This window comes from Pocillopora damicornis, chromosome 5, assembly GCF_964200805.1.
Source record: "Pocillopora damicornis chromosome 5, jaPocDami1.2, whole genome shotgun sequence".
Lineage (NCBI taxonomy): Eukaryota > Metazoa > Cnidaria > Anthozoa > Scleractinia > Pocilloporidae > Pocillopora > Pocillopora damicornis.
In genome coordinates, this window is record NC_142674.1 from 20,950,638 (window position 1) to 20,977,134 (window position 26,497).

Sequence of the window (26,497 nt, forward strand, 5' to 3'; positions counted from 1 at the left end):
TGGACCCCAGTAAACCCTGTGACTAGACAGTTTGTGGTAGGTAGAAACAGAACAGCACAAGTTGTTAGAAAACAATTACCACTGCGTTCCGCAGCAGCAAAAACAATTCAAAGGTCACAAGGTGATACTGACAGTAGAATTGTTGTGGATTTTAGTACCAGAAATACTATTCCACACATACATTATGTGGGACTCAGTAGAGTGACTGCTATAGAAGGCCTATATATTTCCAATTTGTGTGAAAGCAAGATTGCTGTTAATCCAGATGGAGAGATTAAGAACAACTGCAAAACTTAAGCTTTGCATCTCCCCTCTCCATGACATAACATTTTCCCTTCTTAAACTGTGTTATCTTAATGTAAGGTCTCTTCACAAACACATAGAAGATATACGTAAAGACTTAAATTATTTATCTAAGTGCTGATATCAATATTTTCACAGAAACAAGATTTAATTCTCAAAATAATAATGACATGTATGACATTGCTGGTTATGTTCTCTTCCGTAATGATAACCTTAATTCCAGCAATGGATCAAGGTCTTATGGTGGTACAGCTGTGTACAGTAAAATCCCATACTTACCTGGATACTCCTATTGTCACAATATACATGGTGTTGAAATAACAGTAATTAAGTTAGCAAGTCTTTAGGATTGAATAATCATAGGGATATATCACTCCCCAAACGTGCCTGTAAGACAACTTTATGAAGCAATAACTGAGGTACTAAATAACATTTCACCAGACAACAATAACATTACTGGAGACTTTAATATAAATTGGCTTGTTGAAACAGACAAAAGACCTTTGTATAATTTACTAGTGAGGGATAACCATTACAAACAGTTCATATCAACTTATACAACTGACAACAACACAGTAATTGATCATATATATACAAATATATCTAACATTGATATACAAGCAGATATTTTAGAAACATATTTCACAGATCATAAAGCTGTTTGGGCCTCATTTCACGGTGTCCTCTAACAAATTACCTTATCATGATGTACATTGTTTTTAAGTTAAGAGAGCAACAAAAGAAAGCAGTAAATATTTATGAAAAGAGTTGTTTCCCTTTTTTCAGAGGAATTTGTAATAAGAAACTCGCAAAACTATTAATAAGGAAATGCTGCTTATTCATTGGTACCAGAACAGGCCTTTTAAAATTAAGTTTGAAGTCATCTTTCTAAGAGTTGTCCAGTTTAACAACCATTTACAAAAGACAAAAATAAACTACATAACACACAGTCTTGAAATTTCAAGGCAGCTCCTTTAACATCTTGGCTAATTTCTAACTGCAACCTTTATTGACAACCCTGCATTAAACAATTATTCCACAGTTAAGTCTGCAACCCCTCCTGAAATACTCCAGGATACCAAAAAAAAAACAACAAGCAAACAAACATATTAGTGAAGTGAGCAAACAACCACATGCGTGACTTTCACGTAATCTAAAATTCGTGATTGCAGCATTCCCACGTGCGTAAAGTGCTTGTAACTTATGGGAAACACACGCATGTTACACCAAAAAAACCCGCGTGTAGCAGGAGAGGCCGATTACTCGCAATTTCTCGTAGTTTTGAATTTCCCTTTTGTTTTTCAGAACACCCATATACCTGTACTTTTTTACACCGATGCGATAGAAATTAATTGGAAAAGCATTCCTTGAAATAGGAAGTCGTCCTGTATTTTCAGCGAAAAAGATCGTCAAGTGATCAAAACAACACCGGCCAGATTATAGTCACGTGCTCGGCAACGACTTCTTGAAAGCGATCATCTTTCATTCTTACCATCAAAACAGTCACGTTTGCATAGAAGAATAACAAAACGAAACGATTACAACGGAAAGACCCAAATTGGCGTAGAAAGAAATAATGCTGCAAATTACCATTTTTTTTATGTCATGGGTACATGTTTCCGTGGGAATTTCTGTGTCAACAGCTTGCTGTCACTCACAAAGTCTTCGTGATTCTCGCTGGTCCTCGTTATGTTTAGCGCATGGACGATTCGAAGACCCTTCAAATTTGGTTTTTAAGTTGATCATAGCACTAATCTGAAACATTTGAAGTCCATTTCAATTTAGTAAATGTCGAAACAGGCGTGTAAAGACAATAAATATCGCAACGATCAGTGCAATCATAATAGCGCCAGGACTTTGGACTTACTTCTTCGGAAGGATAGATCTCGAGTTCGAAGCCGACTAATTACGACTAATTACGAAGAGTCCACGCTAATTTGCATATCGCAGAGCGCCCACAAGAACTCGTTTCTACGCTATCGTGTATCCACGAGTTAAACAGTAGTTGCAGAAATTTTTTCAATTTTTTTTCAATGACTGTTACGAAAATATTTACTGCTCCAAGTATTTCCAGTATTGCCGTATAAACAAATAAATAGCCTAAGCCACCAAGAGGTAATTTAATTGTTGAAGACGATTACCAAACGTTCAAAAACACGCCAAAAAGCTTCCAGGGAGGGAGGGAAAGGCATATTGCTTGATAAAAGTATAAGTTAATACCCCAGATCTCTCCTGTGAATCTGTATTTGTTCAAATAATTCCCACACAAAAATTACTATTCAGGCTGTTGATTCTAGGCCTAATATCACCCCTGTAGTACAGTTGACTCACGGTGAGCGACAGGTTTCCTTCCGCTCAAAAACCCCTTGCAAACACTTTGTCAATATAATCCCACACAAGTACGCATTGCGGACCTATTTTTATTAAAAGATGACAACCAGAGGCGAGATTTCTCTTCGGGATATTGCTCATAAGATAACATTCTTTCAAAGCCTTGCATGTTTCATTTGTCTGAAACATTTGTTGTTGAGAACATTAGATGCAAAGATCGCCAAATTATGCAATATCTGATTTTTGAGCTTCGCTCGCGTATTGCCCCTACAAAAAGTAGAGGCAGGCGCGTAGAGATTTTTACATATTTAAAAACTAGAATATTATAACCAGCTAGGTGGGTATTTTTAGTTCAAGAATCGTTGTACTTTTATGACCGAAACTGTACCGAGATAAATAATCTATTAGCGTGTTCACATTCACTCCCAGGAGAAATTAAATGTATCAAAGTAAAGACGAATGATGTTACTATGTATGGTAGAAGTGCCAATTTGTAATGTTGTATTTAGCTTGAGATAGAGAAATAAACATTTCACTCTTTTTTTGCGACGTTTTTGTATGAAAATGAGGCCCCAGGCCTCGAACAAGCAGTCGTTGTTACCATGGCAACAAGAGTGCTACAAACTTTAAAAAGCGCATTTTTGTGCATCCCCCCTGAGTAACCATATGCAAACTGTATGCAAAATTTGAAGGGGGGTTTGAAAATTTTTATTTCCTAAGATGTTTGATTCTTACAGAGACTTGTTCTTAATGGTAAAAATTATATGCGGTCAAGAATATATGAAAGTCATATATTTGAACTGCGGATAGAGACATGAATGAAAGTGATCCTCGCAGTGATGTGCACTACTTAGGCAGTAGTGAAAATAAGGCCTGAAAAAAATTTCAGGCCTGTACGGGATTTGAACCCATGACCTCTGCGATACCGGTGCAGCGCTCTACCAACTGAGCTAACAAGCCAACTGGGAGCTGGTCATGATAGTGGTTCTAAATAAACCCGTGAAGTGATGAATATGCGGTTAAGAATATATGAAAGTCATATATTTGAACTGCGGATAAAGACATGAATGAAAGTGATCCTCGCAGTGATGTGCACTACTTAGGCAGTAGTGAAAATAAGGCCTGAAAAAAATTTCACTTCACGGGTTTATTTACCACTATCATGACCAGCTCCCAGTTGGCTTGTTAGCTCAGTTGGTAGAGCGCTGCACCGGTATCGCAGAGGTCATGGGTTCAAATCCCGTACAGGCCTGAAATTTTTTTCAGGCCTTATTTTCACTACTGCCTAAGTAGTGCACATCACTGCGAGGATCACTTTCATTCAGGTAAAAATTATGTTGTTGATCCCCTGTTTTTTTTAGAATCTTAACCCTTTAACTCCCAAGGTATCAAATCAATTTGGAGAATTTGGTATTAGATCAACTTATAATCCCCTAATTGACATTTTACTGTATTCTCATTACTTCTATGCATGATATTGTATTGATATTGTGAGGAGAAATTCTCTTTTGGTCACTCATGGGAGTTCGTTTGTTTCACTGCAAGGAGCGTGAAGGATGGGAGAGTCGGTGAAAGAGATTAAGTTGGTGAGCGGTGATAGACTACGTATTCAAACCAACACGATTGTTGACTGTGTATGCGCGAGAGGACCAGTTCTTGTCGACCGTGTGCTAGTTTCCCGTGCGTTGAGAATTGGCTTCTTCTCCAGCTCGGAGAGATACACTGTTTAAAGGACCATTGAGTGACATCTCACACCCTGTTTAAGACTCGATCTCCGGAAAACACAGCCTACTGGCTGAATACACATGCTGCAGTGCTTTTCGATGTATCCGCAGCCATCGCACGCAATAAGCTTTCAACTCAAATACATGTCAAATCTTACCGTCGAAATTTCGAGGGGAAATGTCGTGCCCATAGTGATTTTTTAAAATTTTTTCCGCAAAATTTGCAAGGCTCACGCTGCATGCGAACATTTGAGGTTGTATGCGATAGTTAAGAGCAAAATCATACGACACCCAAGTAGGCTTTAAAAACAAAGGAAACGTCAAAAAGAACTAAACATATTTCATCGACAAGTAACAAAAACAACCTTTTTGTAACCTATTCGCACTCAATTTCTCATCTAAAAAATGTAATTGATCACATGAAAAATCGATGTAAAGTGGGTAGATCAAGTCGAATTTTTCAACACGCCGATGACGTCTGAGAAAACGAGGAGAAAAACTTAGTCTAGCCATAACAGAGGGAAATCTTTACTTTCTGCTCCTAAATCACAAAAATTCGTCTTGTGATGTAAACCACTGAGATTACAAGTGGGACGAGAAAGTTGCCCCCAATCTTGACATAGTTAGGAAGGGGGGTGGGGTAACTGAAACTTCATACTCCCTCCCTTAGGTCAAATTGAAATGTTTTTGTAGAGACGTACCACTAAATAACTGACCAGGAGCGAAGGAACCAATTTAGAAATGAAGGGTGGTACACTGGTGGGTCAGGAACACATTTCAAATCCATTTGGCGCATTTTGGAGCACTGATTGGAGATTTTCACTACCAACCAACCTTGAGACTTGTTCATATTTTTTGTTTTTTTGTTTTTTGTGGTTATTTCTATTGTTAAAGCTTCAGGTCAGGCATTTGTGTTCATCCTTTTCGCCAAAAAAGTGCGTAAGGGCGCGCGCTATTCAAAGTGATCAGATATGACCCATGAAGGTTGCCAGAAATTTTCTTCATTTTGTTATTGACTTACCCCTCCCTTCCAACAAAATGTCAAACGACTTGCCTCATTTTTGACATTCAAATGCTTCCTTTTTGTACTTACGAAATAGGCAAACAACTAAATAGGAGTGACTAAATATATCACTAGGTTTCAGCTTTCTCGCACATTCTGAGCTTTTATCGATGCTTTGCATGATAAACAATCGTGAAAATGGCAGTAACAACAAAAGATTGAAACAAGCCCTTTGTAACCTCTCGTTTTACTATTGTGCGATTACTTTTAACAGCATATCTAAAATGCATCATGATGCTTAAACAATAAGCACAATTTATGGCATTCAAACGTATAAGAAAAATCTGTTGAAATACTGTTAAAAACAAAATTATATCCGGGCCATAAAAGTAAAAATCTATCAATTTTAGTCCGGGAAAACAATATTTCTGATACAGAGAAAAAACTTCGATAAGCAATGACCTGGTAAAAATTGACAAAAATGTTTATCACATTCTCCATTTGACATAAACTAAGATATTAGAGTAATCAGACTATTGATTATTCTCAAAGATCTATGGATATGTTTCTAATAGCTTTATATCCCTCATCAGGAAAAAACCGATCCAGAGAAAAATCTGTACAAAAAATCTTTGGAAACCATCTTAAAGACGTCTCTACTTTAACGTTAATGTGACGCCCAAAATCTTGTCTATAGTTAACAGTTTCATCCATGTTTGACTAAAAAAAACTAACTTACTTGAAATATAAATTAAATGAGTATCAGTTTGAGTAAGTTATCAAGGATCAAAACACTTGAAAGTCCTTTTCCTTTAGAGTGTCCAAAATCCGTCAAGCTCGTAGTAAGTAACAGCTCAGACAGGCGAAAAGTCAAGTTTTGAAACAATAGAGATCGTTAGGGACTCTCGTTAACTTTGGCCATCTTTTGATCCTCCCTGCTTTAAAGAGAAGATTCTTGACAAAGATTTCATCGGTAGCCTACTGGTTTCTGGTCCAAATATCACCGTTGACTTCCGCGGGCTTGGTCCTTGACCTGATACAGTTCCAATGCTCACTGCGTCAGCTGAAAAATAGGAATTAAAATTTAAGAAGGATCGTTGAGTTGCCATAGGATGTTTCCCTTGGCTATGCAAAATAAAATCTATCTTTTTTTTCGTTCATATCATGGTTCTCATGGTAAATGTGTTGCAGCGATTGCATTGCACCTCAGTTTACTCGAGCAACGAAAAATTCCAAATTCGATTGAAAGCAAAATAAAATAAAACAACTATGATTTTGATTTAAGTCATTTGGTATTGAATAAATGCTATAAACAGAGTAATTAGATGGTTCGAATTCTGAATTTCCTTGAAATCCAGGCTGACGTCATCACCAATGAGTACGAATGGTGCCCAGTACTGCACCTCTTTGAACATTTCACTCTCTCTCATGCACTTCATGGCCTGCTGGAGAGCTTCACTTGCCTTCTTGCCTTTAGCAAGTGCATCGTAGAAGAAACTCATGAGCTCCGGGGTTCCATCGTCATCAATCGCCCATAAGGTTACCACAACAGATTTAGCACCGGCACCCAAAAATGCTCGCGCGATGCCGACCACACCCTCGGCCATAACCTCCCCACAAGCGGTGTGACAACAACTTAGTACAACCAGTCGAGCCCGCAGCCCAGATTCTAGGACATCTTTCATAGTCATTAGATAGTCTTTTTCTTCTGGTTGAGAGTTTTTCCTTGTAGGGTTTGGTGCCAAGATGACTTCTCCAGTTTCCATTTTACCGTGCGCTGCAATGTGAACTAACGCCACTGATGGCATTTGTTTTAACACCTTTTCTTTTGTTGCCATTTCTCCAATGAGTGGGGAATGTTTTAGGATGCGTCCGATCATCTCCACTTCTTTTCTTGCTCCCGGAAGTTGCACCAAGAGTCCTCCCTGATAGATGATATGCTTGAAACATGGGTCGCCAGCAAGCAATGCACCTTTTTCATGTGGAATTCAGCTGGGCAATCATGAATTAGTTGCAACGTCGTCAGTGACGGAAGCACACGAATACTGAAAGAATCACTTAGATATGATGACCTCGAGTCCTCCAATGCTGCATAAGGTACAAGGCAAAATGGCCCCTAAGGAACAAAAGTTATCTCGTTGCCTTTGATCAGATCAGCAATAGGAGAAACGATGATGTCATGAAGCTTCTGTAGAGCCCTTGATTGTGAGCACCTCACATCAACTCGGATCACATCCTTGGCAACTTCCTCCTCTTTTGGCGAACCAGGTGAAGGATTTTCGCATGGAACAGCATCTCTTCTGCCAATCTCCTTAAGGGCAGTTTTGTTCTGTAGCCGGATGAAAAATTCCAATTCATTCTCATATTTATAATTGTTCACATGTACTTTTCTCATCTGGATATTATCTTCACAGAGAAAAACCCAGAAGTAAACGCATGGTCTATTGAGAGCCATGAAAACTGTATTTGATGGAACAGAATTCAGGGAAAGGCACGAACCGCTATTCCTTAAAGTATGATCAGGCTGGTACCTTGTGTCCATAAGATCTCTTAGAGCTTAGGCACGTCCTTTTTCTGCGGCAAGAAGAGCGTTCACAACTTTACCTTGAATGAGACTTATACGCCACAAACCTTTGTATGCACTTTGGTGCTGATTACGATAAGAAATCTTCCACTGATCGTTGAGTTGAAGACTGGCCGTGATGTCATCATACACCTCTACACTCGAGTTAAAGTAAGTGAAGGCCCTCGTTGGATCTCATTGACACTCGAAACTCATTCCGAGAGAACAGAGTGAGCACGCTTCTCCAGTCTTGTCCCTTACTTCTTTGGATATTTCTAGGTAACGTTGATACAACTCGATTGCCCTTTTAAACTTTTTTTGACCGAGAAGAATGGTGCCGAGATGGTAATAACTAATTCCCTCTCCGGTCTTGTCCCCCACCTCTTTAGCAATTTCTAGAGAACGGATCTGGTACTCGATTGCTGTTTGGAACTGTCGTACACTATAGTAAACGTCCCCGAGATTGCCATAACTTCGTCCCTCTCCCGCTTTGTCTCCCACTTCTTTAGCAATTTCTAGAGAATGGATCTGGTACTCGATTGCTGCTTTGAACTTTCGTAGAGCACGATAAGCGTTGCCCAGATTGCCATAACTTCGTCCCTCTCCCGCTTTGTCTTCTACTTCTTTAGCAATTTTTAGATGACGTTGATGGTACTCGATTGCTGTTTGGAACTGTCCTAGACCATCATAAGCGTTGCCGAGATTGCCATAACCTCGTCCCTCTCCCGCTTTGTCTCCCACTTCTTTAGCAATTTCTAGACAACGTTGAAGGTACTCGATTGCTGTTTTGAACTGTCCTAGACCATCATAAGCGTTGCCGAGATTGCCATAGCTTCGTCCCTCTCCCGCTTTGTCTCCCACTTCTTTAGCAATTTCTAGACAACGTTGATGGTACTCGATTGCTGTTTGTAACTGTCCTAGACAACGATAATCGTTGCCGAGATTGCCATAACTTCGTCCCTCTCCCGCTTTGTCTCCCACTTCTTTAGCAATTTCTACATCACGTTGATGGTACTCGATTGCTGTTTGGAACTGTCCTAGACCATGATAATCGTTGCCGAGATTGCCATAACTTTGTCCCTCTCCCGCTTTGTCTCCTACTTCTTTAGCAATTTCTAGATGACGTTGATGGTACTCGATTGCTGTTTGGAACTGTCCTAGACCATGATAATCGTTGCCGAGATTGCCATAACTTCGTCCCTCTCCCGCTTTGTCTCCCACTTCTTTAGCAATTGCGAGATCACGTTGATGGTACTCGATTGCTGTTCTGAACTGTCCTAGACCATGATAAGCGTTGCCGAGACTGCCATAACTTCGTCCCTCTCCCGCTTTGTCTTCCATTTCTTTAGCAATTTCTAGATGACGTTGATGGTACTCGATTGCTGTTTGGAACTGTTCTAGACCACCATAAGCGTTTCCGAGATTGCCATAACCTCGTCCCTCTCCCACTTTGTCTCTTACTTCTTTAGCAATTTCTAGATGACGTTGATGGTACTCGATTGCTGTTTGGAACTCTCCTAGACCATGGTAAGCGTTGCCGAGATTGCCATAACTTTGTCCCTCTCCCACTTTGTCTTCCACTTCTTTAGCAATTTCTAGATGACGTTGATGGTACTCGATTGCTGTTTTGAACTGTCCTAGACCATAATAATCGTTGCCGAGACCGCCATAACTTCGTCCCTCTCCCACCTTGTCTCCCACTTCTTTAGCAATTGCTAGATCACCTTGATGGTACTCAATTGCTGTTTGGAACTGTCCTAGACCATCATAAGCGTTGCCGAGACCGCCATAACCTCGTCCCTCTCCCGCTTTGTCTCCCACTTCTTTAGCAATTGCTAGATCACGTTGATGGTACTCGATTGCTGTTCTGAACTGTCCTAGACCATGATAAGCGTTGCCGAGACTGCCATAACTTCGTCCCTCTCCCGCTTTCTCTCCCACTTCTTTAGCAATTTCTAGAAGACGTTGATGGTACTCAATTGCTGTTTTGAAATGTCCTAGACCATCATAAGCGTTGCCAAGATTGCCATAACCTCGTCCCTCTCCCGCTTCGTCTCCCACTTCTTCAGCAATTTCTAGATGACGTTGATAGTACTCGATTGCTGTTTGAAACTGTCCTAGACTGAGATAAGCGTTGCCGAGATTGCCATAACTTCGTCCCTCTCCCGCTTTGTCTCCTACTTCTTTAACAATTTCTAGACAACGTTGATGGTACTGGATTGCTGTTTGGTACTGTCCCAGACCATGATAAGCATTGCCGAGATTACCATAACTTCCTCCCTCTCCCGCTTTGTTTCCCACTTCTTTAGCAATTTCTAAATGACGTTGAGGGTACTCGATTGCTGTTTGGAACTGTTCTAGACCATGATAAGCGTTGCCGAGACTGCTATAACTTCGTCCCTCTCCCGCTTTGTCTCCCACTTCTTTAGCAATTTCTAGACCACGTTGATGGTACTCGATTGCTGTTCTGAACTGTCCTAGACCATCATAAGCGTTGCCGAGATTGCCATAACCTCGTCCCTCTCCCACTTTGTCTCTCACTTCTTTAGCAATTTCTAGATGACGTTGACGGTACTCGATTGCTGTTTGGAACTGTTCTAGACCATGATAAACGTTTCCGAGATTGCCATAACCTCGTCCCTCTCCCACTTTGTCTCTCACTTCTTTAGCAATTTCTAGATGACGTTGATGGTACTCGATTGCTGTTTGGAACTGTCCTAGAACATCATAAGCGTTGCTGAGATTGCAATAACTTTGTCCCTCTCCCGCTTTGTCTTCCACTTCTTTAGCAATTTTTAGATGACGTTGATGGTACTCGATTGCTGTTTGGAACTGTCTTAGACCACGATAAGCGTTGCCGAGATTGCCATAACTTCGTCCCTCTTCCGCTTTGTCTCCCACTTCTTCAGCAATTTCTAAACGACGTTGATGGTACTCGATTGCTGTTTGGGACTGTCGTAGACCATGATAAGCATTGCCGAGATTGCGATAACTTTGTCCCTCTCCCGCTTTGTCTTTTACTTCTTTGGCAATTTTTAGACGACGTTGATGGTACTCGATTGCTGTTTGGAACTGTCCTAGACCATGATAAGCGTTGCTAAGACTGTCATAACTTCGTCCCTCTCCCGCTTTGTCTCGTACTTCTTTAGCAACTTCTAGATGACGTTGATGGTACTCGATTGCTGTTTGGAACTGTCCTAGACCATTATGAACATTGCCGAGATTGCCATAACCTCGTCCCTCTCCCGCTTTGTCTCCCACTTCTTTAGCAATTTCTAGATGACGTTGATGGTACTCGATTGCTGTTTGAAACTGTCCTAGACTAACATAAGCGTTGCCGAGATTGCCATAACCTCGTCCCTCTCCCGCTTTGTTTCCCACGTCTTTAACAATTTCTAGACAACGTTGATGGTACAGGATTGCTGTTTGGTACTCTCCTAGACCATGATAAGCATTGCCGAGACTGCCATAACTTCCTCCCTCTCCCGCTTTGTCTCCCACTTCTTTTGCAATTTCTACATGACGTTGATGGTACTCGATTGCTGTTTGGAACTGTTCTAGACCATGATACGCGTTGCCGAAATTGCCATAACTTCGTCCCTCTCCCGCTTTGTTTCCCACTTCTTTATGAATTTCTAGACCACGTTGATGGTACTCGATTGCTGTTTGGAACTGTCCTAGACCATGATAAGCGTTGCCGAGATTGCCATAACTTCGTCTCTCTCCTGCTTTGTCTTCCATTTCTTTAGCAATTTCTAGATGACGTTGATGGTACTCGATTGCTGTTTGGAACTGTTCTAGACCATCATAAGCGTTTCCGAGATTGCCATAACCTCGTCCCTCTCCCACTTTGTCTCTCACTTCTTTAGCAATTTCTAGATGACGTTGATGGTACTCGATTGCTGTTTCGAACTCTCCTAGACCATGGTAAGCGTTGCCGAGATTGCCATAACTTCGTCCCTCTCCCACTTTTTCTCTTTCACTTCTTTAGCAATTTCTAGATGACGTTGATGGTACTCCATTGCTGTTTAAAACTGTTGTAGACCATGATAAGCGTTTCCGAGATTGCCATAACCTCGTCCCTCTCCCACTTTGTCTTCCACTTCTTTAGCAATTTCTAGATGACGGTGATGGTACTCGATTGCTGTTTGGAACTGTCCTAGACCATAATAAGTGTTGCCGAGATTGCCATAACCTCGTCCCTCTCCCGCTCTGTCTCCCACTTCTTTAGCAATTTCTAGATCACGCTGATGGTACCCGATTGCTGTTTTGAACTGCCCTAGACCATCATAAGCGTTGCCGAGACTGCCATAACTTCGTCCCTCTCCTGCTTTGTCTCCCACTTCTTTAGCAATTTCTAGATGATGTTGATGGTACTCGATTGCTGTTTGGAACTGTCCTAGACCATGATAAGCATTGCCAAGATTGTCATAACTTCCTCCCTCTCCCACTTTGTCTCCCACTTCTTTAGCAATTTCTAGATCACGTTGAAGGTACTCGATTGCTGTTTGGAACTGTCCTAGACCATGATAAGCGTTGCCAAGATTCACATAACTTCGTCTCTCTCCCACTTTGTCTCCCACTTCTTTAGCAATATCTAGATGACGTTGATGGTACTCGATTGCTGTTTGGAACTGTCTTAGACCATGATAAGCGTTGCCGAGACTGCCACAACCTCGTCCCTCTCCCGCTTTGTCTCCCACTTCTTTAGCAATTTTTAGATGACGTTGATGGTACTCGATTACTGTTTGGAACTGTCCTAGACCACGATAAGCGTTGCCGAGATTGCCATAACTTCGTCCCTCTTCCGCTTTGTCTCCCACTTCTTCAGCAATTTCTAAACGACGTTGATGGTACTCGATTGCTGTTTGGAACTGTCGTAGACCATGATAAGCATTGCCAAGATTGCGATAACTTTGTCCCTCTCCCGCTTTGTCTTTTACTTCTTTGGCAATTTCTAGACGACGTTGATGGTACTCGATTGCTGTTTGGAACTGTCCTAGACCACGATAAGCGTTGCCGAGACTGCCATAACTTCGTCCCTCTCCCGCTTTGTCTCGTACTTCTTTAGCAACTTCTAGATGACGTTGATGGTACTCGATTGCTGTTTGGAACTGTCCTAGACCATGATTAACATTGCCGAGATTGCCATAACCTCGTCCCTCTCCCGCTTTGTCTCCCACTTCTTTAGCAATTTCTAGATGACGTTGATGGTACTCGATTGCTGTTTGAAACTGTCCTAGACTAACATAAGCGTTGCGGAGATTGCCATAACTTCGTCCCTCTCCCGCTTTGTTTCCCACTTCTTTAACAATTTCTAGACAACGTCGATGGTACTGGATTGCTGTTTGGTACTGTCCTAGACCATGATAAGCATTGCCGAGATTGCCATAACTTCCTCCCTCTCCCGCTTTGTCTCCCACTTCTTTAGCAATTTCTAAATGACGTTGATGGTACTCGATTGCTGTTTGGAACTGTTCTAGACCATGATAAGCGTTGCCGAGACTGCCATAACTTTGTCCCTCTCCCGCTTTGTCTCCCACTTTTTTATTAATTTCTAGATCACGTTGATGGTACTCGATTGCTGTTTGGAACTGTCCTAGACCATGATAAGCGTTGCCGAGATTGCCATAACCTCGTCCCTCTCCCGCTTTGTCTTCCACTTCTTTAGCAATTTCTAGATGACGTTGATGGTACTGGATTGCTGTTTGGAACTGTCCTAGACCATGATAAGCGTTTCCGAGACTGCCATAACCTCGTCCCTCTCCCGCTTTGTCTCCCACTTCTTTAGCAATTTCTAGATGACGTTGATGGTACTCGATTGCTGTTTGGAACTGTCCTAGACCATGAAAAGCGTTCCCGAGATTGACATAACCTCGTCCCTCTTCCGCTTTGTCTCCCACTTCTTTAGCAATTTCTAGATGACGTTGATGGTATTTGATTGCTTTTTTGAACTGTCCTAGACCATGATAAATGATGCCGAGAGTGCAATAACTGATCATCATCATGTTAAGTCCATCATTAGATCTGTTCAGTAGATGAGGCAGACTTTTACCATTCTTGTCAATCTTAAAATTTGTCAAGGATACAGAAGTCATGATTTTAACAATAATTAGAATATTAAGTAGGACGTTACGCATTGGACGTGGCTGTGTTATAAAGTTTTGCTGCTCAAACAATATGCTTATTCATAAAGTGAATATTAATGTAAACGAGCTTTTAAAGGTAATTATTTGTTTAGTTTCTACCTTGGTCCCTTCTTTAATTCAGGTTTCGTTAAATAATATTATTTTTTGCTTGTTATAAGTGCTAAAGGAGTCATTTAATAATTATACATGGACGCGCGTAAATGTGGAATTTTTTTCGAGTGTTCAACCATATAGACACCAGTGAGGTATCGAATTAAACACGAGAAGAGAAGTTCCATATCTACAAGTAACTATGTATTATTTTCTATTACATGAGTACAACAGCCCTTTACTGAGGGAAAAGTCGACTTAATTAATGAATGAAAAAAAAAACAGAATCTACAGTTTCTGAAGAAAAGTTATTACGTGCTTTGACGACAAGGCTCAGGGTGAAAAATGCGTTGACTCGTTGCAAAAACAAACAATGGGCGTAATTTTTTAATTTAAAAAATTCTCAGCTGTTGACTATTTCCTTACCGACAGAAGAAATCTTTTCGAGCACCCGGCCAAAATAGGCCTGGAGCAAGTCTTCCAGTCCTCGATTGTCGCTCTCAACCGCGAGAACTTTCGGTTCTTGTTTTCGTATTTTGTTTTTTCCCCCTTCTAGGAAATTATGAACGTTATTGTCTGTAAGCGACACAAAGTTTTCATTTTTTTTGTAGTCATAATCTGATTGAACCGTATTGATTTTCTTTGAAATATTTCTCGCATTGCATCTATTATCTCACTCGAAACTTTCGTCAAAGGATACGGCCAATCCCATGTGCAACCAGCTCCTTGCTTCTTCATACAAGCAAAGTTCGACACAAGCTCTGGCTCCTCAAAAGAAAGAATGCAATGATTGGTAGAGCGAAGTAATTCAAGGTATACATGTGTGCAGACTGTGTTTTTCATTTAGTTCGTTAGACAACTGTGAAAATGAAGGAAAATAGAAGTTGTGGAAGAATTGAAAGTGGACAATAAGAGTTAGTGCAAAGCGGCTACCAATATTGATTCAAATATTTGAAGGCTTATGAACCTCTTGGTGCGTTTTTCCCCACTAGCAGACATTGACACACCAGATACAATTGACACCTGGGATGCAGTCAACTGCCATAATCCATACAATTTCCTTTCGACGAAATCACTTTTAACAGTTTTGATGACTATTGTTAAACGATAAAAATAGAACTACATTTAATCTGAAATGTTGTAAGGGTTTCCTTATATTGGTGTTGGGAAAAAGAATGGAAATATTATATTACTTTAAGCCATTCGATACAAAAATTATAATAAGACAGGTTGATTATTTCTTATTCCTTTTGGTGATCTCATCTAAGTACAATTTCTTTCACCTTTTTCTTATTGCGGTTGTGAATTTGGTACGGAAACAGTTGCTCCGTTTCTACGGTGATTAGATCTTGTTGTACTATTTTTTGATAAGCTATGTTTTTAATTATGTCAATTTTCTAGTTGTAAATCTCTCTGGTAAAAGTTAACCTCGCACAGGAATTCCTGGAAACTCCTGCTTCTTATACTATTGATTACAATCAGATTGGTTTTTTTTTTTGGTCAAATTCTAAAGTCAAATTTACGATTCCAGAATATTTCTTAAATTTTAAGTTAACACCTTCAACACCTCTTTTTAAAAAGGTGACTCTGATTGTAAATAGCTTATGCTTTTTCATCTCCGCACTGAATTTGTAATTATATAACTTATGCGAATAGTACGTAGTTTTCTTAGGGGCGGTACCTTGGGTACGCCCCTTCTTCTCCGAATTTTCTGTTTACTCTGTTGTTATATAACAATCTTCTAAGGCTATTTTCTCGTAAACTATCTTTTCAAGCGTAATTTCAATTCTGCCAATAGGTTAATTATAATTTTTATATTATCAATCTTGCCTTCGTTCTGGCCGGTCTTAACCGTACAATTAAGAAATTTAAGGTAGAAGATGATTTTGTGATTGCGTAAACAATTCGAAGGTCCATACTTAGTAAGCAGGAACTGTCGTACGTACTCTAACGTGATTCGCTGGCTGAAACGGAGCGATCGCGATGTAAGAAGATTGACAGCTTAGAAGTGTCGTCTTTGGTGACACCTTTATAAGCTAGTGCACAGCATCTTTCAATCAGAGAATATAACAAAGCAGAACAGTGTGGACTTATGTCGAAAGAAATAAGTTGAACTGTGGTGAATAAGATCAATACTGGGCTAGTTCCCGAGAGTAAGAATTGTACCAGGAGCTCAACCAGGAAATAAAGAAAATTCAACCGAGTGTTAGAGAGTAATTCTTCTAACATTATGGCTAAAATACTCACCTTTCTTAATAGCTTTGATTAAAGTGGGTTCCAATTGAACAGCAACCGTTGCGTCATCGAGACACTGCAGGTAGTTCCCTATGGAATTCAGGAATTAAATTTAAGTAGTCATCAATGAAGTCATAAAATGCATGTAATTTGTGTAGAACATCCGTTTATATGTTTGTCCTTAAAACCAGGCGGCAAAAAGTTGCAATTGCTCAAATTGCAGGCCTCTGAGGATGTCTACCTTATACGATTTTCAACTACAGGTCAAATAGAATTTTATTTCATTACGATTGCGATCAGATTTCTTCAAAAATGTTCAAAATTCAAAATTTGCCTCGCTCCCATGCCAGCGTGTGGTCTCGTGTCTATTCTGGTAGTAGCGCCCAGCTTGTATTTAGGATGCGCGGTTTCTAATCCCGTCGAGGACTGCTTTTTTATGCTCAGTCTTCCGTAATTACTTAAATTGGAGTCCATCTGTGAAAATTAATTATTTTCTCGGAGCAGATTGCATATTCCTTTTTAGAGGGTGTAAATTTCTGAAAAAGCTGTGGTGCTGCAAATCCGGACTCCATCTGACTGAGGGCTAACGTTCAAAACGATAGCTGTGTAATTTCTTTACGGTAGCCAAATCAAATTACCAACTCTTTTGAGAAAACGAAATCAACCTGCACGCTCTCTCTAAGTTCGATTCAAGAACTAAATCGTTGGGATCTGGATCCAAAGATTCCAACCTCAAAGATCGTGAAATAACCTCGAATTAGCTAATCTTCCCTCCCTCCCCCCCCCCCCCCCTCTAAAAACGGCAAACGCGGGATTTTTGAGGAGGGAAGGGAGCGTGTGTCTTTGGTTAGTTATTCTGTGGTATCAAAAATGATCAGTCTCTCACGACCATGACGGGCGTTTACGAGCACACGAGGACCACACCCCGGCCGTTGACCACGATCCTCGGTTGTAATCTACAGCTAAAGAACTCTATCACCTCATGAAAAAGGCTAGAGGCTTGAAAAAGGAATTCTTACCCAAACGGAAATGAGCTGTTGCCCTGTTGCTATAAAGCTTGGCGTTAAGCCGTTCATCTTTGCAGTTCACTTGAAGTCCTTCCGTGTAGGACTTTATCGCGTTATTAGCTTCTCCTTGTTTGTATTCTTTGTTACCTTCCACGAGACATACTTTCGCTATCCCTGAAAGCAGGCCATTTTAATATTAATTATATTGTAATGAATGCCAAATTTAGAGGTAAGAACGAACCTTCAGATCATAAAGAAACTTAGAGCTCTGCACAAAAAAAATAACAATGATCAAAATTTTCAGAAAAGATTATCTATGCATTTTAACAAAGAAAAATATACAGGCTACTAGTAGTCTTAGCTGTAGCTTGCCTATTACCAGTTAGTTAATCAGGTGACTTTTAGGTCGAGAAGCTTTTAAACTCCATTTACACCTTGCGTACGTTTTCCAAAGCATTAAGATAACCTTTTAAAGCGTGCACAAGTTATTGACGAAAGGTAATTTTGTACAAAGTTGGTAAACTATGAGGGAGTCATTATCTTTTTAGGCGTTAACGACCCTTGCAAACTTTTCGTGGTAACCAAATCAACTTGGTTTACGTTCGACTTTGAGTGCTGTACCTTAGAAGATGAAGCTTATTGACTCTCAGCAAGTTATTCCCATAACACTACAGATTCTTGATGTAAATATGTCAAAACTACATTGGGAAGCCTTTCAAAGAAGTCATTTTCGCCTGGTTTTCTCACCTCTTGAGGGGTCATCGTATATTCCCAGTTCTGAATCGCTCGACGTAATTTGACTTTCCTCTATCGCTGAAATTGCCAAGCGGAAAATATATTAATCTTATAAGTGATCACAGCTATAAGCAATTTCAACATGCACACTATCCTCGCCACCTAGAATACCAACGCATTTATTAGATTCCAAAAACACATAAAACCTTCAAGTATAAATGTTTTAAAGATTACTGCACATGATTAAAGATATACACTACTATTCGACCAAAAGGTTTAACAACCACTTCAAAACTATCATATAACGGTCTTTTTCGCTTACCTGTGACTGGAGGTTCATTGTTCAAGTCCAGTTCTTCCCCCGTTGTTGGAAAATTATTTTCTGCCATAGCTGAAAATTAAAAGAAGTCGATTCTAATGCGCTAGAAATCATGGTTACAAATCAATGGAGGAGACTGAAATGAAAGTAATCTAAAGAGAAGGTCGAGAAAAATAAAGAGTCCCAAAGTTTCTCCTGTCACGCTATCGTGGTAGCGTGACAGCTCGAGTCAAGTTCCGCTCTGTTGACTTACTGTACGTAGAAGGAAAGCCTCTCGACCTATATTTGAACCGATAAGCTTAAGACTCCTTAAAGTTTGTATATTTTACTTAAACATAATACATAGATAACTTTTTTGGCATTTTTTGTTATTATTATTGTCATCATTGAAGTTCCTATTTGTTTTTTTTTTTTTTTGCGAACCACGAGGCTCTTTTAACCTAAAAGTTCGTTTTAAGTAAGAAGTTGGCATCAACTGTCAAGGGTCCTAGTATTCACTAGTGAATCATTAACTCAAAACACAGACGAGGGTTTGCGTAACCGTCACGAAGTCTACTAACGAAGTCCCTCCGCCCCCTCTACCGAGCCCATTACGTAAAGAATCGCGTTCATATACCGTCACTCAAAAACATCTATCGACCAAAGTCCCAGTTATTTCATAAAACGCACGGGTAAAATTTCTCATAAAGCTAGAGAAAATTCCACAAATTTTCTTTTGAAGGAGCAAGCAAAATATGAAAAATTGAAAGTAGCCGGCCCATAACAAATTGTGTCGGAGAAAATCTCTGGTTTTTTCATTTTTAAATCAAATTGATTCAGAAGGCTCTGATAAAGAGGTTATTTTAGGGAACCAGAGAAATGGCACATAGTTACACACCCGCGCAAGGATACGAAATTTACAATCGATTGTTGATAATATCGCTCAGTCTTTCGATGAAATGTTTTAAACTCGAGAAGCTTCGAGAAGATCATAGATACATTTTTATCGAGCGGTGAACATGTATTATCCTTCCCTTTTATATAGATATCAACAGCAAATGTGAATTATAGATCATTTCGAAACATTTTGAGAGCACCGAGAGGCAATCTGGTGCATCGAAACGCAGCTTGCCGAAAAGCTACTTCAAATTTGGACATGAAAATTTAGCAAAATCTCATTAGAAGAAATGTTTCACTTTTATTTAATTTATTTTTTTTATATTTTTATTATTATTATTATTATTATTATTATTATTATTATTGTTATTATTATTATTTTATTTATTTATTTATTTATTTTTAAGTTGAATTCAACCTTAGACACGTTCGCAGATAAAAGCCTTCCCGGAAAGTATTACCGTGATGTTGATAAATCCGATTATTAAGGCGACATTGATATTTTAACATGTGAAGACATAAATGGTGTGTTACTGCGTGCGGTGAAGATGTCATGTTTTCCATTCCATGGGCATCTACAATACTGCTACAATTACAATATATCGCGAATTTTGCGACATCAAAACTGCAACCGCGATCTTAAGACATGGGAAAAAACTTTTTTTATGGGAATGCATTTTGTATTTGTATTTTTTTTTAACCTCACGCTTCGTTTCGTTTTCGAGAAATATTGGCTAGTTTTGATGTTGACGAGAGCTATAAATACAACAGGTCATCCAGTTCTGTCACGCTCTCATCACGTGCGGCTGCCGCCTAATAACCTTTTAGCTCCCAAAATCATACTAAAGTGTGATTAACAAATCGGACTCCCGCTTTGCGGTCGTCCGATTTTGTTAATCACTCTTAAGATTACAGACCGAATTGGACTCCACTCGGTTCTATTACCATTATTAATCATATGAGAGAAACCAATGAAATTTTTTAGCGTGATGTAAGTGAAAATTCTCATATCTGACAACAGCAAATCAAGAAAATTCGATTGAAATTAAACCTAATTGTTGTTAGGCGTAAGGAACATAAGATTACGCGCTTCCATTTCAAAAAACATGAGCTCTAAACAACTGTCATAAATTGGAATTTAAAAATTGATTCGTACCTGTCTTCCTCTGAATCTCTCTATTTTCCAAACGATGCTCTTTGCTATTTCTACAGGCCTGAAAATATCAAGAACAATGTTTGCTTCACAATAACATCGATGAAAACATGAAATATTTTATATTCACCAGTTTAAAACATTTACTAGTCTCGTTTAATTCCCAGAGTCGTGATCAAAACTTCCTTTTCTACTTCAAGAAAGTTATTGTTTGTTTATTTTTATTTTTTATTACTGTTTGTTTAAATGTTTCTGCGAGACGATTATTTCATTCTACGATTCAAATTCAGTTAGTCCCCTTTCAGTGGAAAACACCCGCAATTTCTTTTTCTCCTCAGAGCAGGACACTCTCTTCCATAACTGGATCAAAAAGAATGATTTAAAACCGTGAGTTAAATATCGTACCCGTAATATTCCTCTTCAAGTGATCACCTCGATATCTTACTCGTTTGCCGTGCTCACTCGTGAGATATCGAGGTGACAACGAGAAGGGTAACTCCATATTTACAAGCAACCATGAATTATTTTGTTTATTAGACAAACACTATAGTCCTTTACTGACAAGAAAAGTGGACTATACTAAAGAATGAGAATTTGATATTCCTTCATCCACCTGACAAAGTGGCGCGGAAGGCGAGTGACATGTCAGCAGCTGATTGGCGATATAAATCAATGCAGCTTATAAGACAAATGTTTTTTTATCATCTTTCCATGAAAAAAGCGTTACGATTTTCTCAATACTTCATATTCCGCTTTTGTCGTGACAACTCCATAAAGTAGCTAAAAATAATAACGGGGAACTTATTTCTTCTTCCCGCCAATTCTGCACTTGAGATATATACAGTCAAAAGTGAAAAAAAAAAACACCTAGTCAAATATGATGATGCTATATATCTCATCCCAATACGATTACTTTTGGAACAATTAAATGTGTTCCTTCCTTACAAGAAAAGGATGCTGATTTGCAAGATAGATTTTTTCACACTCAGTTGAGTCCCAAAGAAGATTAAAAGGACACCCATCTTCCTGATTCATTCACTGAGTGCCTCTCACATGAAGAGAGAATTTTGTGTTTTTTCTGTTCTGGACGATTAAATTTTGGTTTTGGTGAACATTGCATGGTAATCCACTTTGTGAGAACAAGTAGCGCATCATTGTTCATAACCGGAGGCAGATATAAATTTAAAAAAGTCCCATAAATAATACAGTAGTCTTGTATACTTTTTTTTTTTTAATTTTTCCCTTCTTTCGATTATAATATGCCACTCATTACTTCACTACCTTTCCTTACCTCAAGAATGCCGCTATTAAATTCCAATAAAGCTCTTTTCCAAGAATGATACTTGACTTCTCGTCGTAACTAACGAAGAACAGATTCAAATCGTTTCACGTTTTGCAAAGAACGCAGTTGATTACATTAAACTCAGAATACCTTATGATCTCTTCTTAAATAAATATCCGCTGAAGTTATAGAAATATTTTCTATCTAGAAATTCCATGCATCTCTGTGTGGAGAAAACCTCAGTGTATCTTACAGGAATTTTGTGAATGAAATGTTTTTGAATCAGTTTTCTGTAAGTTGGGACCGTGAGAGAGAAATGAGAGTCTTTAGCTCTCTCTCTTTGAGCCCAGCGTTTTCTGTCGCGTACGGATTCATTAACTGAGGCTATTTACTAGGGTGTATATAGGACAAGCGGCACACATGATACTGGAATAAGTAATATCAATAGAATATCAGTCGATATTCTCTCAGTAATGATGTAGTTTCATAGATTCCTCATGGGTATGTAAATAAGCTACCTTAAATAAAAAAAGGGAGAGTATGTTTTTTTTCTCGGCTTCGATAAAGAACGATTTTACTTATTTTCACGAGTGTATAATAGAGAAAGAATATGAGCCTGTTTGAGCATTCAATCTTTAGACCAGCAGATCAAGATTTATGAATATTTTTCATTCGACAATAGAGCTCAAAACTCACTTTCTTTCTTTATCTATTTCCAGCCATGACACTTAACTACATTTCAGATCTTAGCAATATGCAGGACGGTTGTCATATATAAACAAGCTTAAACAATGCGTGTTTTGGCGCATTAACGAGAGCTGCAAGGCTCCAAGGTCTAACTTTCAGATCGTAAAATCCGAAGGTCAAAGATTTGAAGCCTCGAGTGAAGTCGATATTATTCTTTCTCCCAAACTCGTGACGAGTAAATACGATCGATATTTCTTTCATTCTTTCGTCTTATATTTCAAATTTTTTTTTGTAATCTAGTTAATACTCGCCCATCTCATTCACTACAATGGATCCTTATTAACTAATTCTGTCCTCACCTTTAACTCCTGTGAAAATGTGATTTGCCCTGCAAGTGTAACAAAACGGTGCTCTTGGTGACACCAGTAGTATTGAAGAAGCTGAATATGAGCTCATCGAACTCGAAACAGAAAATCTTGCATCATTTGTTTATTTCGTGATACACGATTCGGTCTGGTGGCTATGCTATTTCACTTTCGGAACATCAAGTTGGGATTAGGCGTCACACAACATTTTTTAAGTTTTAATTTTCATTAATCCAGAGCACAGCATGATGACATAAACTTTCCTTATTTATTTATTTTTTTGCTGATGTGGTGTGTCGTTAAACTGCCGCCTGTTTGGGTTGTAGGGCGCCGAACTGCCTTGCGGGAGGTCGAGGGTTCAAGCCCGTGACTGAATGTGGAAGGGCATTTAAGAACTGCGAATTTCAGAATACTCCAAAAAAAAAATAAACAGAAACGATTCGAGATAAAGGAGAGTACGAAATATTCAGTACTAGAGACAACGACTTCGACTTTATTCAATTTAACAACTTCAGACAACTTACAGGACTCTTCTGTAATTTAATCATTTATAAAACGCGCCACAGCTGGAAGTTTTTTGGCCGAACTAAGAGTCCTATTACAGCCAGTAAAAAAGAACATCGTAAAAATATCGAATCACCTTAGAGCTTCGATTAGGAGCACAAAAGGGAAGGGGGTTTTACCCTTTAACTCCCGAGATCCTATTAGTAATTCTCCTTAATGTCTGCCATAAAATACTCATGATATTAATTTGGAGAATTTGGTATTGAATCAACTCGTAGTTCCCTAATTGTGTTTTCTTTTTTATTCTCCTAACTTGTCAGCTTGATTCTGTGTTGATATTGTAAGGAGAAATTCTCCTTTGCTCATGCACAGGAGTTAAAGGGTTAATCAGGCAAGGCAGGAGAGGGTTCACCCTTTTTTGGCAAGGAACAAAAAGGGCTTTGGGAATTGCAATACAGCAGTAGCAGACAGGTGCATTTTCACGCCGTTACAAACTGCTACCTATATATGACATTATACACAGATGTTAACCTCTCATATAATACTACAACAGAGCTGTAAGTATTGGAATAGAAGAATGTGGCCAGTGAGACTAATAACCCTTCCAATTGTTTCTTCAGCAGGCAGTTCTATTTTTATTACTGGGTGAAATGATTTGGGAAAAAATTATATAGATCAGATTGGTGTGGCGGATTCATGATTTACATCTACTGAAGAAATGCAACATATTTTGGCTTCTCTTCTTCTGTAACACCACCAGCGCTATTTGACAAAAGAGGGATTTCGAAGGAGTGTGACAGCAAGGAACCAATGGTTGAACACTTAATGAGACATGTGTGGTAGCCAAAACCCATGGGCCCGAGGATGACCTTTGGCAAAACAAGAAAAATCAATAAACAAACAGACAAAATTTAGGTAAAAGTAAACAAAAGAAAGCCAAAACGATGATGAGATTACAGTCCGTATAAAATACTCAGTCAAGCCAACTAAAAAAACCCCTTAATTACATTATAACTCCACTTTCTCAAATTGTAAAGCAAGTTACCCAAGCTAGACAAAATGATCTGTATTTTTTAGAAAAGACAAAGAAACAATCAAACACGGAAGCAAAAACAAAGAAGTGACAGTTTGTCACTACATGTTACACTGGTAATACACTTAACTGTCAAATGTTTTTTTTTCTTTCTTTCTTTTTTTTTTTTTTGAAAAAGAGACAAAAATCAAAGTGAAGTGAACTCACCAGTAGAACTCTGATCCTCTGGATGTGATTTTTGCACATATAGGCCTGGTGACTCCAGAGTAAACAAAATAAAATAAAAGATGATCCTTTGATGGATGAATAACCCCTGAATGTATACAATTTCTAAATTCCCGCCATAACAAAAATGACAGATTAGAACTGATAAGGGCAAAGTGTAGCAATATTGTGGAAACCTAAATGGCAAATGTTAAATTGACTAAAATAGCTATCAAATTTGGTTTACAGATATTATTAATGCCATCGATATTGCTGACCTCGGCGCACGCCATATTTGTTTACAATTATGCCATCTCTGCATGATTTTGTCAACTATCGTCAATTATCATGAACCATTTGAATGCAAACATGATAATAAATGATAGTGAATGAAAGTTAAAACTATCATCAGCTATCATGGCTTAACATCATAATGTGACATTAAGTAGTGTTTCTCTTGAAGGTGCTGCTCTGGATGTTCTTCTTCTGGAACACAGGCAAGAGGCCATAAAGCTCTGCAATAGAGAGAAAAGGGCATGTTACAATTCTGTTGAGATATAACACAACTTTCTCAGCTGGAAAATTTGGCACTAATTTGATTTAAACAGTACATGACATGAAACACTTTTTTGAATGAGTAAGGACAATTTTTAACCTTTTAACTCCCATGAGTGACAAAGATAGAATTTCTCCTTACAATATCAACGCAAGATCAACTAGATAAGTGATGAGAATAAAGAAAAATATTAATTTGGGGATAATTAGTTGATCCAATGCTAAATTCTCTGAACTAACATTACAAGAACTGTATACTTGACAGTAAGGAGAATGAGAAATTTGATCAGGGAGTTAAAGGGTTAACTTAATAGGAAAGTCAACTGCTCTTCCTTCTCCAAAATTATTTAAATAATACCACCAATATGGAGGAAGCTCTAGGCGAGAAAAATCGTCCTTTTCATAGAGCATGCTAACTCCATTCTGTGCTTTTTTATCTCTTCATCTAAAATCATATCTAACAATATCATGATCCTCTGTCTCAACTCAGAGGAATAGTTAACTTTGATTGCATTCGACTTAAGGATAGATAGGATGCCTTTCAGAAACGAGGCTGACACACGCTGTAGCCTTTGCACGGAAACAGGAGGGTTGCTGTATAAGGCCCTATAAGATTGTTAATTAAAAGAAAGCATAAGCTTTGTGTGGACCCAGGCCTGGTGTGGACCCAAGCTGCATGCACGGATGATTATTTCTAGCACTTTCTGAAAACAAACTTAGTCAAGTACCTGCTAAGTTGCTCACTCAAATGAGCTGAAAGTTCCCATGTGCTGGTCCATAGAAGGCAATTCTTCTATTTCACGCGATCTCAAAGTCCTGAAATTGTTAAAAATAAATTTTGTTTGTTAATAAAAAAACCCTTTAACTATCACATTAATTTTTGTCAACTATAATATTTTTGTATCAACTGTTCGAACATTTCATACCTCGTTCTTTGATCTTCTCAAGCTAATCAGTCTCTCGAAAAATAAACTTTAGATCCACTTCTTCTTGCTTTAAAATATTTTTTTAAAAAACTACGGTGGAAAGAGTATTTAAAACCTTGTGATCGACCAAAGCTCCGAGCCATGTTGAAATGAAACATGAAATCTGATCTCAAAGTGCATGCGTAGTAGTACTTGACGAAACCACTGACCGAATTCACCGAGGGAGAAAAATGTCCCTAATTTCTGCTATTGACGAGTGTTGATAACCGTTTGCAGATGTTATAGCAAAGGCAAACAACATATTTTAACTGCTATACTCAACATTCAGAGATTGATCAAAAAAAAGAAAGGGATTCAACAGTCTTTATAATATTTTTATGTCTATTTTTAGGTATTAGATCTTCAGAACGAAAAAGTTCACCATGAAGACACAAACATCACATTGCAAGATAT

The 26,497-nt window shown here is 38.8% G+C and overlaps 1 protein-coding gene, 3 long non-coding RNA genes and 1 pseudogene across 6 annotated transcripts; all 5 read right to left on the reverse strand.

Annotated features, from left to right (window-relative positions):
* Positions 1-754: 754 nt before the first annotated feature.
* LOC149045900 (uncharacterized) lies at positions 755-2,895 on the reverse strand. The gene is made up of 2 exons (XR_016186686.1): positions 1,894-2,895; positions 755-1,321 (listed from the first exon to the last, which is right to left on the reverse strand). It is a non-coding gene; the product is annotated as an uncharacterized LOC149045900 (long non-coding RNA).
* A 2,521-nt stretch (positions 2,896-5,416) lies between these two features.
* On the reverse strand, positions 5,417-14,022 carry LOC149045901 (uncharacterized; annotated as a pseudogene). The gene is made up of 5 exons (XR_016186488.1): positions 13,980-14,022; positions 12,000-13,643; positions 10,918-11,277; positions 8,159-10,437; positions 5,417-8,119 (listed from the first exon to the last, which is right to left on the reverse strand). The product of XR_016186488.1 is annotated as an uncharacterized LOC149045901 (transcript).
* A 325-nt stretch (positions 14,023-14,347) lies between these two features.
* LOC149045902 (hsp70/Hsp90 co-chaperone CNS1 homolog) lies at positions 14,348-20,417 on the reverse strand. Of its 2 annotated transcripts, none has more exons than XM_089205804.1 (5): positions 18,463-20,417; positions 18,153-18,218; positions 17,418-17,579; positions 16,411-16,488; positions 14,348-14,931 (listed from the first exon to the last, which is right to left on the reverse strand). In XM_089205804.1, the coding sequence occupies exons 1-5, from the start codon at positions 18,527-18,529 to the stop codon at positions 14,837-14,839; spliced, it is 468 nt and encodes a 155-aa protein (XP_089061930.1). In that variant the 5' UTR covers positions 18,530-20,417; the 3' UTR covers positions 14,348-14,836. The 2 variants fall into 2 exon arrangements, with proteins under 2 accessions (XP_089061930.1, XP_089061931.1); XM_089205805.1 differs by having other exon boundaries at positions 14,870-15,022.
* Positions 20,418-20,490: 73 nt separating this feature from the next.
* LOC149045903 (uncharacterized) lies at positions 20,491-22,957 on the reverse strand. Its single transcript, XR_016186457.1, has 3 exons — positions 22,817-22,957; positions 21,780-21,848; positions 20,491-20,549 (listed from the first exon to the last, which is right to left on the reverse strand). It is a non-coding gene; the product is annotated as an uncharacterized LOC149045903 (long non-coding RNA).
* A 330-nt stretch (positions 22,958-23,287) lies between these two features.
* LOC149045904 (uncharacterized) lies at positions 23,288-26,215 on the reverse strand. Its single transcript, XR_016186456.1, has 4 exons — positions 26,045-26,215; positions 25,847-25,934; positions 24,567-25,078; positions 23,288-24,195 (listed from the first exon to the last, which is right to left on the reverse strand). It is a non-coding gene; the product is annotated as an uncharacterized LOC149045904 (long non-coding RNA).
* Positions 26,216-26,497: the final 282 nt, after the last annotated feature.